The following is a 15,615-nucleotide window of genomic DNA, read 5'->3' as shown; positions in this document are numbered from 1 at the left end:
GCTCTGCGATATTTCTGGCTGAGCCATGACCCTTTGGTGCCTCTTCCACCCCACAGCAGACTGTCAGCTCACTTGTTTACATCTTTCCCTGCTCCCCTTCTTGAGAAGAGCAAGACGTTCAGTCCCGTTGAAAATAGAAAATCTTGATTTATAACTCACACAAAATAAATTTCCAGTCCCGCAACACTGGGCACAAAGATTCATCCTTGGAGTGATTTATTTTTTTCCCCAACCAAACGTGACTTCGACACCTACAAGTTTTGTACTTCTCCCTTGCATTGAATAGTTTTACTTGGGAAACAGCATTCATTGTCTTTCAGGTGTTCAGGAAGAAACTTTTCTAAGATATTTGCCACTAGATGGGTGCCTTCACATTTTCCTAAGCTTTTTTTTTTTTTAGAAAAGCCAAAACAATCAAGGTAGTACATCCCTTTAAAAAAAGAAAAAAAAGGTATGTACTATCTTGATTGTTTTCCTTCTTAAGACTTCGGTGACGGAATTTGTGAGAAGTTGTCTAGTGGGAAGCGTGTTAGCACCCATTTCTCTGCAAGGCTGCCATAATGATTTCAACCCTCAGGAAGGACTAAATACGCATCCGCAGGCGCATCCTGGTAGACTCAGTGTTGTTAAACAGCAGTCTTGTTTCTAATTGAGGGAGTTGCATAGCAGAGATGTGAAACAGTACACTTTTAATAGCACCTCAGGTCTGCGAAGTACCTTGACATCCTTGAATTATAATTATTAATTAATTAAGGCTTATAATTAAAGGAGGAACCTCATGCTTGTGGATAACCGGCGTTTTTCCCATTCCGAGGTGTTTTACAAGGAAGAGGCGAGCCCGCTCTCCTTTGGGGCAAACAGGCTCACAGCGCAGGGCCTCAATTTTCCTCGATTTCCAGTTTTTCTCGCTCACGGCGCCCCGCTCCCCTCCGCCGTCCCCCGTTACAGCCGCAGACGGGGCCGATACCGGGAGCGGAGCCGGGGACCGGGCCCGGCCCCTCCCGCGGGGACACCCCCGCTCCCGCGCCGCCGCGGCACTGCGGCGCCCCCTGGCGGTGGCGGCGCGGAGCAGCCAGGCTCGGCGGCGCATGGGGCGAGCCACGGCGAGCAGCGCCCGGCGGTCCCGGCGGGGCAACGCGGCCGCCAGCTCCCCCGCGGGCCGGAGCCGCCGGGGGAGAGGGAAGGCGGCGGGCGGACCCCCGGCCCAGCCCCCCGGCCCCGGAGCCTTCGATCTAGGGGCGCAGAGCGAGCGCTGGGCCGCCTTCCAGGAGCGGCACCGGCTGAGTTGCGAGGAGGCGGCGCGGCTGCTGCTGGACGCCTAGTGAGTACGGGGCCGGGGCTCCCGCCGCCGCCCTGCCCGGCGGCTCCTTTCCCCGTTAGATCGTCGTCTTCTCGGCAGCATCCGCACAGCAGGAGTCAACGCGGGCTTCTGGAGAGCCGCAGAGAAGGGGGGGGGTGTGGGGTGGAGGGGAGGGCGCACACACCAGGGAAAAAAAAGTGGCTTTTTATGCTAAAGCTTCCTGCGGTTTAGGGCGCTCCCGTCAAAAATGCCTCCGGGGGCACCGTGGGGGATGCGAAGCGAAGCTCCTAAATCTCCACCCATTTCCTTTTTCTTTCCGGAGCACAGCACATCATCACTGGGCTGTATCAGTAACTGTCCGTGGGAGTGAAAATCCGAAAGGAAAAGGCTTTTCCTTTGCATTTTGCGTTTGATCTATAGCATGGGGATTCGGCCCAGTTGCTCTGGAACCATCTTAGGGGAGAGGGAGAAGCACAAGCTCTGAAATTCCTTGATCATGAAGTTCCTCTGCAACTACAACACAAAATAAAACGCATTTCAAATATTATGTAGAATCCACTAATCTTTGCTTTTCCCAGCTTTTAAATGGAGGAATATTATTAGTGCTGGATCAACTGTGGGAAAATTCAGTTCCCAGTGCCAAGGGGGTTGTCTTCAGATAACAGCACTCCTTTCCGTGTCCTGTTGTGCTGGGCTGATGCCGTAGCCTGGGTCAGCGCTTTGACCCGGACTGTGGCAGGGAGCACACGTTTTGTATTGCACGCGGAGCAGACTTCACTTGAACTGTTGCTCTTCTTTCCTTTTCACCATTTTAATTAAACCAGAAATGCACTCGCCGCAGAGGACAAAAGCCGTTCTCTACCTCACTTTGGCATATTTTATTAAAATACATTTGAGTGGATACATTTTCTGACATTCTGCAATTGCTCAAAGCAGAATTGAATAATGTCGTGTGTAGCCTTACAGTTTGCTTGGGGGAAAAGGAAAAAAAAGAAGCATGATGACAAAACCTCTCTGTTGTTTCTCTCCGCAGTGAATACAGAGGTTTGGTCAAACACACGGGAGGCTGTCACTGCGGAGCCATCCGCTTTGAGGTCTGGGCCTCAGCAGATCTGCATGTTTTTAACTGCAAGTGAGTTTTTTTTTGTTTCCTATTCTTACCGATGAATAAAAGCTCATACGCTTTTCCAATCAATACCTTAGAGCTAAAAGAAGATGACACAACTGCAGAACATCCTCCGCGCTATTTCCATAGGGTATACCCCTAATTATGTCCGCGTCCAATACGGGATCAGTGCTGGTGATTTCAGGTGCTGCTTCTTTGGGCAGAACTTTGGTCTCACATCCATGCTTGTGCAGAAAGTGTCAGGAGAGATCTGACGAGTACGGGTGCTCTGGCATCTGCTTTATGTGCAGTCCTCTTAAGTGCAGTGTGCTCAAAGCACATCGATCCTTTTTTAACGTGGTCTTCTCAAGTGAACGTTACATCTCTGAGCACGTGCTTCAATCTACAACAGTGTCCAATTGCAGCAGTGATCCCCCTTCGCCTGCTTCTAGCTCCTGGGGAAACTTCGGAATCTTACTTTCTTGTTTGCAAGGTAATTAATGTTGGCAAAATTGGCAAAGTCTGGCCTGAAAGATTAAATGGGTTTCTCAGGGCTAGAGTTTGTTCTTGTTATGTTTGTTGAGAGTTGTGTATGTGATGAAAAAATGGCATATGATGTTTGGTGTAGGTATACCTGTGCAGGGTCGCACTGTTCCATGGGTGTGTTCAGCCACACACCACTGATACCAGGAGTCCACTTCTGCTGCTTACTCTTGTGATGCAAACCAGGAGCCATTTCAGCTGCCCAGTGGGATTTCTGTTGTGAAGAGGTCCATGCTAGATCCGATTGCTGTACTACAACTCGTCCGCTGCTTCTAGAAAGGTCTGCTTTTTCTTTTACAGCTGCAGCATTTGCACAAAGAAACAGAACAGACACTTCATTGTCCCAGCGTCGCGTTTCAAGCTGCTGAAGGTAGAGTAAGAACGCAGTAAGAGCATGGCCGTGAACTCGAGCAGTAGAATCCACTGTTATCCTCAAAGATGCAACTGGCAGCCCATTTTCTGGCCTAAGTTTGTCTATGGCTGGTGGAGGGAAATGGCTGAATTTTATGCCATTTGGTGTGGTATTTAGTGAGCTGACATTAGAGCTCTTGCAATTCTCAGACTTGACTGGGATGGACACAAGTATATACAAAGCACAGGGGGTCAGAAAAGGAGCATGAATGCAGAACTCTGTATCTCAAGTAAAGGCATGAAGGTGGTGTTTTAAATTTTACATCTCCTAGCTACAGGCCCATAGAAAGTAATTAATACATTTATTTATGTGGAAGACTTATACTGCTTTTCATTTCCTTAGGGTGCTGATAACTTGACAACATACACCTTCAACACACATCGTGCCCAGCACACATTCTGCAAGACCTGTGGTGTGCAGAGCTTTTATACTCCTCGTTCTAATCCAGACGGTTATGGTAGGTAGAAAGAGTAAAACTGTGGTAACCAAAGCTAACCACCAAGCAAGCCTTGGATAAAGACTCCATTGACATGGAGATTAACATGACAGCAGTGAGCAGCATGTGTCTTAAGAGTGTGTTCCTAAAGTGCTAAACATCTGGAACTGCAGTCTGAACCTGTGGTGCCTCCATAAGAAACAGTCTCACCTATGACCTGTGGGCTTCTGCCCATGAGGGGTTTCTCATCAAGGCTCCTCAGCCTTAACTGAGCATTTACCATTCCCTGAGATGCCCCATCCCACAAAGAGGTGGAGGCATCTCCCACACGTTAGCTATGAAAAGCAGGTTTCTGTGTACTCTGTCTTCAGGAATAGCTCCCCACTGTCTGGATGACGGCACCGTGCAGACCATTGTCACCGAGGATATCAATGGCAAGGAATGGGAGAAGGCAGTGAAGGAACATAAGACCATCAGAGACATGTCAAAACCCTGACATACCCTTCCAGCAGCTGAACTTGGAGCACTGCCATGGAACTGTAGTCTGGGCTTTTCTGGGTGAGGGTTAGCAAAATCAATCTCTATATTGTTGTTATCTGTTCTGTTTCTTAAATAAATCTTTCTATGCTGCCTGTCCCACTCATTTGTGATTTTCAATTTTCAAGCTACCTCTGTTCTATAAACCACCCCAGGCTGTTGTTCTGGTACTTTGCCCTTAGCTGTGCTAAAGTTTAAATCACAATAAACAGAGCAAAGTCCAAAAAAAAAAAAAAAAAAATCGAATCTTTGTACGGGTATTTCCTGTGTTTCTAGTCTGGCTTATAAAAATACCCTATGTAAGATAATCTCTTGCTTAGGACATAATAGTAATTTACAGTTTTTTCTCCACTGACTTCAATGAATTGAGCATGGATTTAGAGTTCAAGGGGATTTGAAAGAGCTCAGTAGGCTCAGGTTCAGTAAAGCACAGGCTCAGGTTCAGTAAAGCACGGGCTCAGGTTCAGTAAAGCATTTACACCGGTGCTCAGCTATGTGTGAGAGAGGGGCCACTGAAGTGATTCATGTGATTAAGTTCTGTTTTGCTTAAGCCTGGACTTACTCATGGTCTTTGGCCTGAGTAAGCACATGGTTGGGCACCGACTCATGGCCAGGGCACAGAGTTCAGAGCTGGTCACACTCTTACAACAACAGGCACGTACTTCAGTACAACCAGGAACTCGTTTGCTGTCTCCAGGAGGAGGATGTGTTCACAGCAGCAGATCAGGATCTGGTAATTTGGGCTCTGATCTCAACTATGCGATAACAGCTGTGCAGATGTGAGCCTGCAGATGTGAGCCCACATTAATGAGCGCAAAGGCCTACAGAAATGTTGAGTGTTGCTGGCTTTGCTCCACCATGATCCCACAGAAACCCAAATCACTAATAAAATCTCTACATAGGCTACAAAATGAAGCCCTGAAAGCTGCTTCGCTTACCTTTTAATGTAAAGGGAGAGGATCTTTTAACTCTTGCACTTGTCATTTACGTAAATGGAACAGCTTTTGAAACATCTCTTGCAATTTTTATTTCCACGTGTATTCTATAAAAGACCAAGTTACAGTCTGGGTGTCTTGCGCCTCATTTGTGCGTCCTGTTGAGACTCTTGTGAGTTGATCTCAATCTCCACGTTCTGAAGCAAGAAGAAATGCTCATGTTTCATGAGGGACGTGCCTGTAACACAGCGTATGTGAAAGAAGCAGCAGTGGCAGCGAAGATCAGTGCAATTAGAGTAATTTGTATGGTTTCATATATTTTATTCATAAGCTGTGGCTTTTTTAAAGTTCTGACTGATAAGACAGGTCTTGTGGTTCTGGTTTTATCTGTGACGATAGCATGACCTTTGCAAAGTCACTTCTGATATATGGATTTGACAGAAGCACCGAGAGATAGTTGCCAAGCAGTTCTCGCAGATATATCCTCTTGGGGAAAAATAGTTTGTGCCGTATCTTCTCCAATACAGGATACTCCTGCATTTTACTCCTAATTAGGTTAATCCAAATTTCTTATCCTATTTAAGCATCTACAGTGAGAAACTGGACTAGTCGTTGAACACTGTTCATCTCAATGTATCAGGCAACAAGATACTCAGAAGCAAGTTCATACAGCCTGTTTTTTGTAGTCTGAAAGAATGTCACACAAAGAGAATCCTGTCCTCTCGAGCACATAACAAGTGAGTTTTCTTTAATCCTTGGCCTGACGTGGTCTTTTACTCATTCTTTTACTCCTGAAGTTGAGAGTAGTGTCTCTTCTACAGAAGGCGGAGTGAATTGATCATCATATAACGTGAGAAAAGCATATAGAGGTGGCGAAACCAGAGGAGCTGGCTGTGATGACACCGCATGGCTCTCTAAAAGGAAAAATAGTTGAGAAAGCATTACCAGAATGTTCCAGACCTAATGAGAGACCAGTTTCCAAGGTCTCCTTTGAAGTTCACTGCCAATTTATAGGACAGCCTGTTTTCAGTGAGCAGGGAAGAAGCAGTAGGAGGTAGAAGGCTGCATTCTCTGTGGGGCCAGAGGGCAGGGAGAGGCCTGCCTGTGTCACTGGTGTTCAGAGGGGTCCTCCTAGAAAGGACATTATCAGCTGCAGGTTGGTGCTGTGACAGTTTCTTTGTCACATGTAACTCCTCCTTATGTGATCTCACACCTGGGTGTTCACATGCTGGGAAGGCAGAAACCCGATAGGTGAACATCTGAGAACACTTTGCATGCTGCTTCCGATCACAGACTGCCAGCTAAAACTTACCCTATTTATAGCGCACCAGCTTAGAAAGGTCAGATTCAGAAACAAGAACCACAGGGGAATAACACCACCTTTGTCAGAGCAGTTTCCATACGTAACTCTCTTTTAGCAGCCTCAAAAGCAGGAAAGCTCTGTAATTTGTGGATCAACAGGACTATTTGCTAGGCGAATCTTTTCACGCTATGGAAGGGGAACTAATCGGATTCTGATACAAGGAGCTGTGCACTAAATGTGAGATCTCATGCAGCAAAATAGTTAAAAAAATACACAGTAGAGAAGGGAATTCATAAAGAGCTTTGGACCACAAGTTCACAAGCTGTCTCCATCTTTAGCTAGAGCCACGGGCATTGTTCCTGGCACACAGTCATGCCATTCTTGGACAGGCCACTCATATTATGTTAGATCCAGTATCCTTTGAAATACATCCTAGACACAGTGTAAAACTCAGTGCGCTGTGACTACTGAAGATCTCTGAGCTGCAAATCTGCTCAGCCCTGTCCTGCAATCCACACAGCACATGAAACAACCTGTCTCGTCCATGAGTGTCCAAATCACTCATGAGTGACACTTATAATCCATGTATATAATTATTTGTGAAGTTCTCTGTGAATATGACATGACTAAAGTCTTCACAATGACAATGAGCTATTCAAACAGGTTATGCGAGTACCACAGATCTCACCCTGGCTTGTTCAGTCTCCTCCTCTGTGAGGACGAAGAGTGCATCCCTGGGCAGGAGGCAGGAAAGGAGTATGTCCAGGATGGAGATGTACTTCCGGAAGAGATTTACCGATTCAAGCACAAGCACACGGCACCCTAGACAGGGAAAGAGGATAAATATTTGAAAACAACAATATTATTGTAAGCTTCCTACCTCTCCAGGCTCAGCAAGTCTTTGCAGGCTCCCCTGTATTGGTGGCCACAGGGACTCTTTTTGTGCAAAAGGGGAGCAACTTGTACTTATGCTTCTACCAGGATCTTTTCATGCCCAGTGCATGTCAGTGACCATTTGTACTAGTTCTTGTTCTGTATGTGGTCTGTGGAAAGCAAAGTTAGCTCTGAATACCAGAGGGTTTAGGGGTATTTTTTGTTACAATTTAAATTATTCCTATGTAGTTAAACTCAAAGGAAAAAGCACAGGATGGCTCTCTGAATGCTGGCACTGTATCATAAAATGGAAATGTAAAACAGGAGCACAAAAATGTTCAGCTACAAAAAGGAAATTTTCTCTTTCTACTCCAATTCTTAGCTACAGAAAAAATATTTACAAGATTCAGGAATGGCTGTATCAAATATTAACTCAGGCAGGCAGTTACACTCTAACAGAGTTCCAGAATTCATTGCTCAGATGTTTGTGATGAAACAGATGAAGGTAACATGTATAAAGATACTACTGGTGTGGGATTTTTTTCTGTTTTAAAGAGCCCCTCGAACTCAAAAGTTAATTGCTATTTTTTTTTACCATGGCTAAATTGTCTTCACTGATGAGCTCAGAGCTACTGATGGTCCCATTAAGAGCCTGTAGCTCTCAAGGGAGCTGCCTTGGGATTTCTCAAGGCTTGGAAGCTGCTGTGATTATGCTCCACACTTCAGATATTGTATTAAAGTTCAACAGAAGAGGCCAAAGTCACAGTTTACACAGGTGGTCAGATACGCAATTAGATTTGCAATGAGATTTTCTTCAGTGTGCCCTTAAACCATGAAATTATACAAAGGAGAGAAAGAAAAATGCTGAATTGCTACAAAGGCTGCCTAATGGACCGTTTTAGTGTGTGAAGCCTGTGCTCGGGTCTAATACTGCTTAAGCTATTATGTCCTGAGCACAAAGTGAACTGGTGGTGCTCAAACACCTCTCAGCTCTAAAACGTAGGGAGGACTAGATTCCTCCTAAAGGAAAAGACTCTCCAGGACAGGGCAGAAAAACACCTTTTCTGAAAAGAGTAACTACGTGAGGTGGGTTTCTGTGAGAGGTGATGGTGCCTCTGCTAGGAGCCCTGTGTGCAGATCTGCAAAGGAATCTCATCCTGCAAGGATCTCAACAGTCAACGTGCTGTTGAGGACATTTGGTAGATCCTTCTCTGCTTTGGACATTTGGTAGATCCTTCAGTTGAGCCTCTATCAAGTATAAGATAGGAAAACAAAACTTGCAGCTTTTATGGTGAATTAGTTTCCTGGAGACAAAAGGGAAGAAGCCCCCAAAAGTCTCCAAGGCAGAGCATGGTACTCAAAGGTACCCCACCAGTACCATTCCTTCCACAGCCAGGGGCCTGTGAGACACTGAATCCAGAACAAACAGCATGCACGGGATGATCCTCCACAAATTCACTCACAAGTGACTTGTGTCTCCTGCCTTTTCCCAGAGACACTAACTCATTTCACTGCAAGAAAGGTCTTGCTTTTATTCCAGCCGAAGCCTGCAATGGCAGGACATGGCAGCCCTGATGGACTCCCTCCAGCACATCTTTCAATTCCTTTCTTTCTCTCCTTCAAGAGAAGGCTGTCCAATTCGTTCCAACTTTTCAATAGCCTTTTCTGCTCTCAAAAGCAAAACTGTTAACTCTTTATTTCAGTATCACAGAGGGCTCCAGGACCTTCCAGTTCTCTTGCTGCACTGATCCTGGGACATGACTCCCCGGCAGGGTGGACACAGCATTCAGAGGAGTTATTTTCTCCTGCTGTGGGCAGCAATGGGCAGGGTTAGAGGCCTCAAGGGAAATCACCGGCACTTCCACCCAGACAAACACTGAGATAAGTCTGTGCTGGGCCAGGAACCGGAGGAAAAGCCCTCCTGAAGTTCATGGACACTTGCTGCAGGCCCGGCCTGCCAGGAGATGGCGGTGTCCGCCAGCTGCCGAGGGAGCTGGGACCCACAGCCCGGGTTCCTGCAAGGCACTGCCCGGGCTGCCCAGGTTAGGATCACTCGTGGCACGGCCCTGTCTTCTCTTAACTATGTCAGCGCTGTACCATGTCCCTGCTCCCGTCCTGCTGCAGCCTCAGCCATCCAACCCTTGCAAGGTCATCGTGCCCGTCCTCGCAGAGCAGCAGCTGTGCAATGCCATCTGGAAGGACCAATGGCTCTGCCAAGCTCCCTGCAGCGAGTCTCCCTTGGACGTGTGGGAATGCAGGCAGCTGTGTGACCAGCATGGCCCGTGCCACTTCCTGACGGCCAGCCTGAGCCCCCCTCTCGCTCATGGTCCACCTTGACAAGTGACAGACGGAGCAGTTGCTGTTTAGCTGCCATAAGGTTTCAGCGTGCTATTGCAAAGGATGCTCTGCTGTGACAAGTGTAGCAGTTACACACAGAACTACCCTGACAGTTCTTTTACTCCCACTAAAGACATTTCTTCTTTCCAACTAGCGAACTTGGAAGCAAACGTGATGTGCCATGAGTAGGGGAACCCTCTTCCCCCACTTTCTCTGCCGACATCTTCTGGGCTGCCCCGCAGGCCTGATCTGCTGGTGGGGAGTTTCAGAGAAAAGAGTGAGTACGGAGCTGCACTATTGCACAGCAGAGGAAAGGAATAGCTATGGATTCCCTTGCTCTTGTAGCCAGCATTCCCACTGGCCACCTGTTTGCTTTTTGGTGCTTACTGGGGAGGACAGGGCTGGAGCCAACATGGGGCAATGGGTCTTCCCTTTCCTGGATGGTTGTTAATGGACCCTGGCAATGCCACGTGAATTCCTACTTGCAATGACGGGAAGAGAGGCCTGGGGGAGGGTTACCCACCACCAATCTCTGAAGCCTGGGCCGCTCTGGTAACAAAATGTGCTCTCCTTTTCCTCATATTTTTTTTTTTCCCTAAGAAATATTAATTCATGCAGCAATTACACCCTTTTGTTCCCCAAAGCTCAGCAATAAGGGCTCAAAACAACTGTGAGGGATTTCAGTATTGATCAGTCTGACCTCCTGGGCCCCCATGGCTCAGGTCAGGCAAAGCGATGGCATTCAAGCCTCACCAAACGAAGGGCACCGTAAGAGTCTTCTGTGTTAGTGATATGACAAGGATCTCCATATGCTGACAGCAAAGGCTGCTCCGCATGGGAACGTGAGATGAAATGTAGCAGGGAAGGAATGTACAGTCCAGGGAGAGATGGAAAAGGGTTCAGAGAAACAGGCTGCTCCCTGCCAAGCAGGGTAAGAGAAGTGCTGCCATTGAGGAGTCTACTCCTGTGACACCAGCAGGTGAAGCTTTTCCGAGCCTGTTGTGACTGTGACCTGGGCAGGACGGGATTAACAGTGTAATACAACCGCTCTAGGTTGGCAGAAAGGGCAAGATCAATATAGCTAGTGGATTAGGCCTAGAATAGAAGTGCATGAAGCCTTTGCAGCCTGTTCAGCTTGGCTTTCTACTTCCAAATCACTTATGCAGCAAGTATGGCTAGAATGAGAAGATTATTAGCAGATCTCTGTGTATGAAAGGCTTGCGCTGCTCCTGACAGATGACAGCACACCAGTTCTTTTGGAAGAGCCCTGGTTAGAGCTGGATGGGGCCGGCAGCAGGGGCGGATGCATACCCAGCAGCTGTCTTGAAACAAGCCTATGTGCTTCTGCCTGGGCTGGAGAACTTGATTACAGATTAGAAAAAGCCTGTTGTGTTTATGCTGGCTAAAGGCATTAGAAAGCAAAGCAGGATATTTAGGGTGCTCATTTGCATATCACTGAGGCAATGCAAGGCTTAGCTGGCTTTTGCATTTGCAGAGAGATTTTCTGTGGATTCCCTGATCACATGGGCTTACACAGGTTCACCCACAAATAGTTCTCTCTTACCAACGGGAGAGCAGCACATTTCCATGGCTGAACATGCCTTTCAGCTCTATCCAGACAGCCTCAATCCCAGCATCACTCTTGTTTCATTAAGCCCCTCTGATGCACAGTCCTGCACGCCTGCCAGATCAAATTATAAATACTGGGAATTTCAATGAGACTGGAACTATATTTGGAAAGGCTTAGCGTAAGCAGCAGCATGGGAGCTCCCCGTTCCTTTGGTGTTTGTAGGTCATGTCAGATGTGATGTAATCAGAGCAGCGAGGCTTTCATATAGCTTCAGGAGTCTCTTGATGCTGCTAGAGAAATGGAAACGTTGTCTATACGTGGGTCTGTTTCAAACCTGAACTGATTTGAGGCACAGCCCATATTCAGGACCATAGCGTATCTAACAAACCTGCACCAACAGCACATGAAGGTGGCTCAATCTAGATAAGGCTTGACATCTAGCAGTGACATCTACCACTGCAGTTCCTTGTTCTTTCTCTGTAGTGTGCACACACACAGAGCTCTTTGCTGCATCCCAAAGCTGCACAAAGAAAAGGTTCTAGGAAAGAAGTTGGCATTAATACTCCTCTTTCATAGATGGGGGAATCGAAGAGACTAGACTCAGAGCTCAGCTAAAGGGCATTCTGCCATCTTGGCTCAGGCTCTCTCCATCAGCACTTGGCCTGCAACTTGCTGCTAGCAGGGAATTAAAACTGATTTGCTGTGACACATTCAAATCCTACAATGAGTCGGGAATTAGCATTAAAGAAACAGAGTCTGGATGACTGCTGAGGGAGCAGGAGATTGACTGGGTGGGCCCGGTTAAGCCACCTTCCTATGCCCCGTCCAAACAGCTGACAGCTTTGTACTTAAACTAGTTCCACAAATTTGTCCCTGTGTCAGGCACTGTTTGCTAGAGATAAGGGTTGCAGACCCACTCTGGGACAGCAGCTAGAAAAGAGGGTCAGGGGCAACCTGCTTCTGTACTTTGCTTCTTTCTTTTCCCTGCTTGTACAGAGAGTTTTTCAAAGATACTTGTTCATTTAGAGAAGAAAGAAGCCACTCCAACAATTTGTTGTGCCAGTGCAGGTTTCAGACACCTTTCCCATACTGACCACATTTTGATGGAAGCTTAGCTTGGTACATGCAACCATTTTTGGCTGAGCTGGTAATGGTTTCTGAGGCCCTCGTCACAAAAAAAAGGGAAAAAAAAAAAAAAAAGAAAAAAGCTTCTAAGTAAGACATGACCAAAACCTCAGGGAATGATCTGAGAGACCTGGAAATAGCACTCTTATTCACGCAAGACAGCAACAGGCACAGACACTGAATCACACCACCAAGACAGGACAACCCCAAAGGACAGAAAAGTGACTGTAGAGAAGCTTGAGCTGGTAAAAAACTGCACGGAGATAAAAGGGCAAGGAAGGGTTCAGCTGCGTGTTTCATTTGCATTGCAAATAGCGGTGAGTTTGGCAGATGAAACTCTGGACAGAACATTCATGTAAACGATTGCCTAATGCCTGCAGGGTCATAGGATGTAAGGTGACATACCTTCCGGTAACTTCCGCTCTGAATGCAGGTACCTGTGAATGAAGAGATACATGGGGATAAACACTCAATGAAGTTATTCAAATCCCGATTTTACAGGTATAAATTCTGTACGCTAAATCAACACTTTTAATACACACACACACATTGACAATGGCTAATCTTGTAAGAAAGTTTAGGAGCCGACACTGGATGCACATGTCGGGCAGTGGGAAGCCTCACTCCCCACACAATTCTGCCATTACTTTCCTCATCCTGGCTGCTGGGACACAGCACAAATAAGCTCCGTAAATCCAACTCACTCTCCAACCTCTCATGTTGCACTAAGGGAAACTGCAAGAAGCTGCCAAAGGCTATTTACCTCTGGCTCTTTAAAGCCTTGTATCTGCTGACCAGGGACATTGCCTCGGCAGCAGCTCCTGTTTGGGGACCAGCTTCTTTCTTTCTAACCCATGCTGGCACTGAGAGATCTGAGAAGCTGCTCTGACATTTTGCTCACTAAGACTTTGATCCCTTCATGACTTCATCCTGGAAAGTCTCTGTAGCAAAAATGCATCCCTTGGAAACAGAATGAGGCGACCAGCACGGGAGATGTGAACAGTGATGGTACTTCCATCAAGAAGTGTAAGCAAATGATCCTGATATGGTGAAGGCATCAAATGGTATTGGCTTCAATTCCTTTTTAATTCTCTTGTTTTTCCTGTTCTAGCTTGTGGTTTGTGGCTTCAGAGCACTTCTGCTCACATCACCATTTGCATCGTCTCCAGATTTGGCCCATCACAGGGATGGGAGGAAGCAGGTCTCCAGTAGATGGCACTCAGAGCTGTCCCACACCCAGGCTTGCTCTTCCATAAGAAAAAAACCACATCCAAACAATGGAACATTTGCCAAAAGGAGAAAGGAAATAAAAAAAGAAAAGTTATTTAACCCTGTGTAATATTTAAAGAGATTGTTATCATCTTATAGTGGTGTATTTAACGAAGGACAATGTGACAGTTCATGTGTAAATCAACCAGGATAAAACATACATTATATGTAAACTGTTATGTTTCTCCAGTCACTTTCAAACTAGGATTATCTCTGGCTATTGGTTAAGTTCAAGGAAAAGGATTAGCTACACAGGCATAGACAAAATAGGAAGCACGGAGTAATGAATACCCAAAGCAATTCAAAGCAAAAGTCAAGCCAGAAATGCAGGTCATGGCAGAACTCAAACAGCAATCAGAAGACATATGCCTTAAATAGGTTCTCCTGCCAATGGTCTCCTCTTCTCCAGAGCCAAAGATCTGCAAGCAATACCTTTTGCTACTGAACAATGGCCTTGTAATACTAACTTGGCCACCTTCTACCCTCCTGCTCAAGTCCTACTGTTCTGACAAAGATTGTTAAATGTTGCCTTGTAAACATTACCAGCAATTTTTTGGGGTCAGGGAGGAAGGTTTAAGTATCTCCATTAATGTCTGCTCTGCTCTTCTGCCAGAAGTTTCTCCACCCCACCCCTGGCCCCCCCCCCGGCTAGAATCTGGCCACCCAAAGAAGTGATTCGGCACTTGGTAAAACTAGCAGGGTGGGAACTTCTTAAAACAGGCTTGGAGAGATAAAGCAGCGAGTGGTTGTGAAATTTGGCTCACCATCCGAAGTCCTAGTGTCTGCTCTGGGTGTGCTGCTCTGCCATAGAGGGACCTTCAAAGCACTAACTGACAGCAAGTTAAAGGATGTGAAGAGCTGCTCCAAGAGTGAACTAATAATAACCATTCCTGGCCACGAGAAACGGAAGCCAGGAGAGAACCAGTTCATATGGAAACGTTTCAGCAGGAGCAGAGAGCATCTTCAGCAGGGAAGGAAAGTTTGATTCGGCAGCAAATTAAGGAGTTTGTGCTTGTATAAAGGTTCAGGGAGAGACAAACTGTATTTTGGCTATTGAAAGGTCCTCAAGGCTGCTGCCAAGCAGACCTGACACTGATCTGGAAGAACAGGCACGAAGAAACCGATTCTCTCCTTATCCTTTTTGTCCTGAGCCAAATGCTTCAGTGCAGAGCTCTGGGAATGGGCTCCACCCAGCTGTAATGCTGCAGAGGAATTGCAGCCTGGCTCGTTTGGATTTCTCAGGCAAGAGATGGCAATGAACTGTGGTTGCAGAGAGAGAGAGAGAAAGAAACACAAAACTCTACCTCCTGCACACGTTCATAAAACCAGCCAATCCTCTCCCAAATCAATCTTCTCGCTCCCATCTCCACCCCGCTGGAGCTGTCTCCGTGGGCCACTTCCAAGTAGGGAAGAGGTTGCAGCTCTTTGTTGTTGCCATTTTGGGAATGTTGTTTTATAGATTGGACTTGCTGCGGTTTGGGTGAAATGAAAGAGTTTGGCATAAAATCTCAAAAATTCAAACACAAACAGGCTCTTTTTTGGGAGCTTTTTCCATGTGTTTTTTTTCCAAAGAGTCTTTCTATAAATTCTTTTTAAACATAAAGTGATCTAAGGTGGCTTGTTCCCACCCACCAAGTGCCAGAGGCCAGCTGATTACAGGGCACCTCTCACGGCACCCTCTTTATTAAGCCTGTAGTACATTCAGATCCGCATCTGAAGGAAAGTGAGACCCTCTGCAATGAAGAACTTCAAAAGGCTGTGAGATGCCTGAAGGCACCCACCATTTCTGCATTTCTCTGGGGCAGGAGCAGGACTGACGCCCTGGTGGTGGGTTTCAGTTTTGGTGATGTTCTGTTTGATGAGAAATTGT

General features: G+C 46.6%; 2 protein-coding genes across 2 annotated transcripts in view; one reads left to right on the top strand and one right to left on the bottom strand.

Moving 5' to 3' along the window:
- The first annotated feature begins 1,088 nt into the window (after positions 1-1,088).
- Positions 1,089-4,555, top strand: CENPV (centromere protein V). The gene is made up of 5 exons (XM_074160557.1): positions 1,089-1,321; positions 2,334-2,432; positions 3,249-3,318; positions 3,703-3,817; positions 4,168-4,555. The coding sequence occupies exons 1-5, from the start codon at positions 1,089-1,091 to the stop codon at positions 4,290-4,292; spliced, it is 642 nt and encodes a 213-aa protein (XP_074016658.1). The 3' UTR covers positions 4,293-4,555.
- Positions 4,556-5,339: 784 nt separating this feature from the next.
- PIGL (phosphatidylinositol glycan anchor biosynthesis class L) overlaps positions 5,340-15,615 on the bottom strand; it is a 61,867-nt gene continuing 51,591 nt past the window's right edge. The window contains exons 5-7 of the mRNA XM_074160556.1: positions 12,882-12,913; positions 7,260-7,393; positions 5,340-6,182 (exon numbers count right to left, since the gene is read on the bottom strand). Of these exons, the coding sequence (XP_074016657.1) occupies positions 6,084-6,182; positions 7,260-7,393; positions 12,882-12,913 (265 nt within the window). The 3' untranslated portion in view covers positions 5,340-6,083. The remainder of the gene's footprint in view (positions 6,183-7,259; positions 7,394-12,881; positions 12,914-15,615) is intronic.

The sequence above is a fragment of the Numenius arquata genome, chromosome 18 (genome assembly GCF_964106895.1).
Source record: "Numenius arquata chromosome 18, bNumArq3.hap1.1, whole genome shotgun sequence".
Classification (NCBI taxonomy): domain Eukaryota; kingdom Metazoa; phylum Chordata; class Aves; order Charadriiformes; family Scolopacidae; genus Numenius; species Numenius arquata.
The sequence above is the reverse complement of the archived record's forward strand: the minus strand, read 5'-3'. Positions and strand labels throughout refer to the sequence as shown.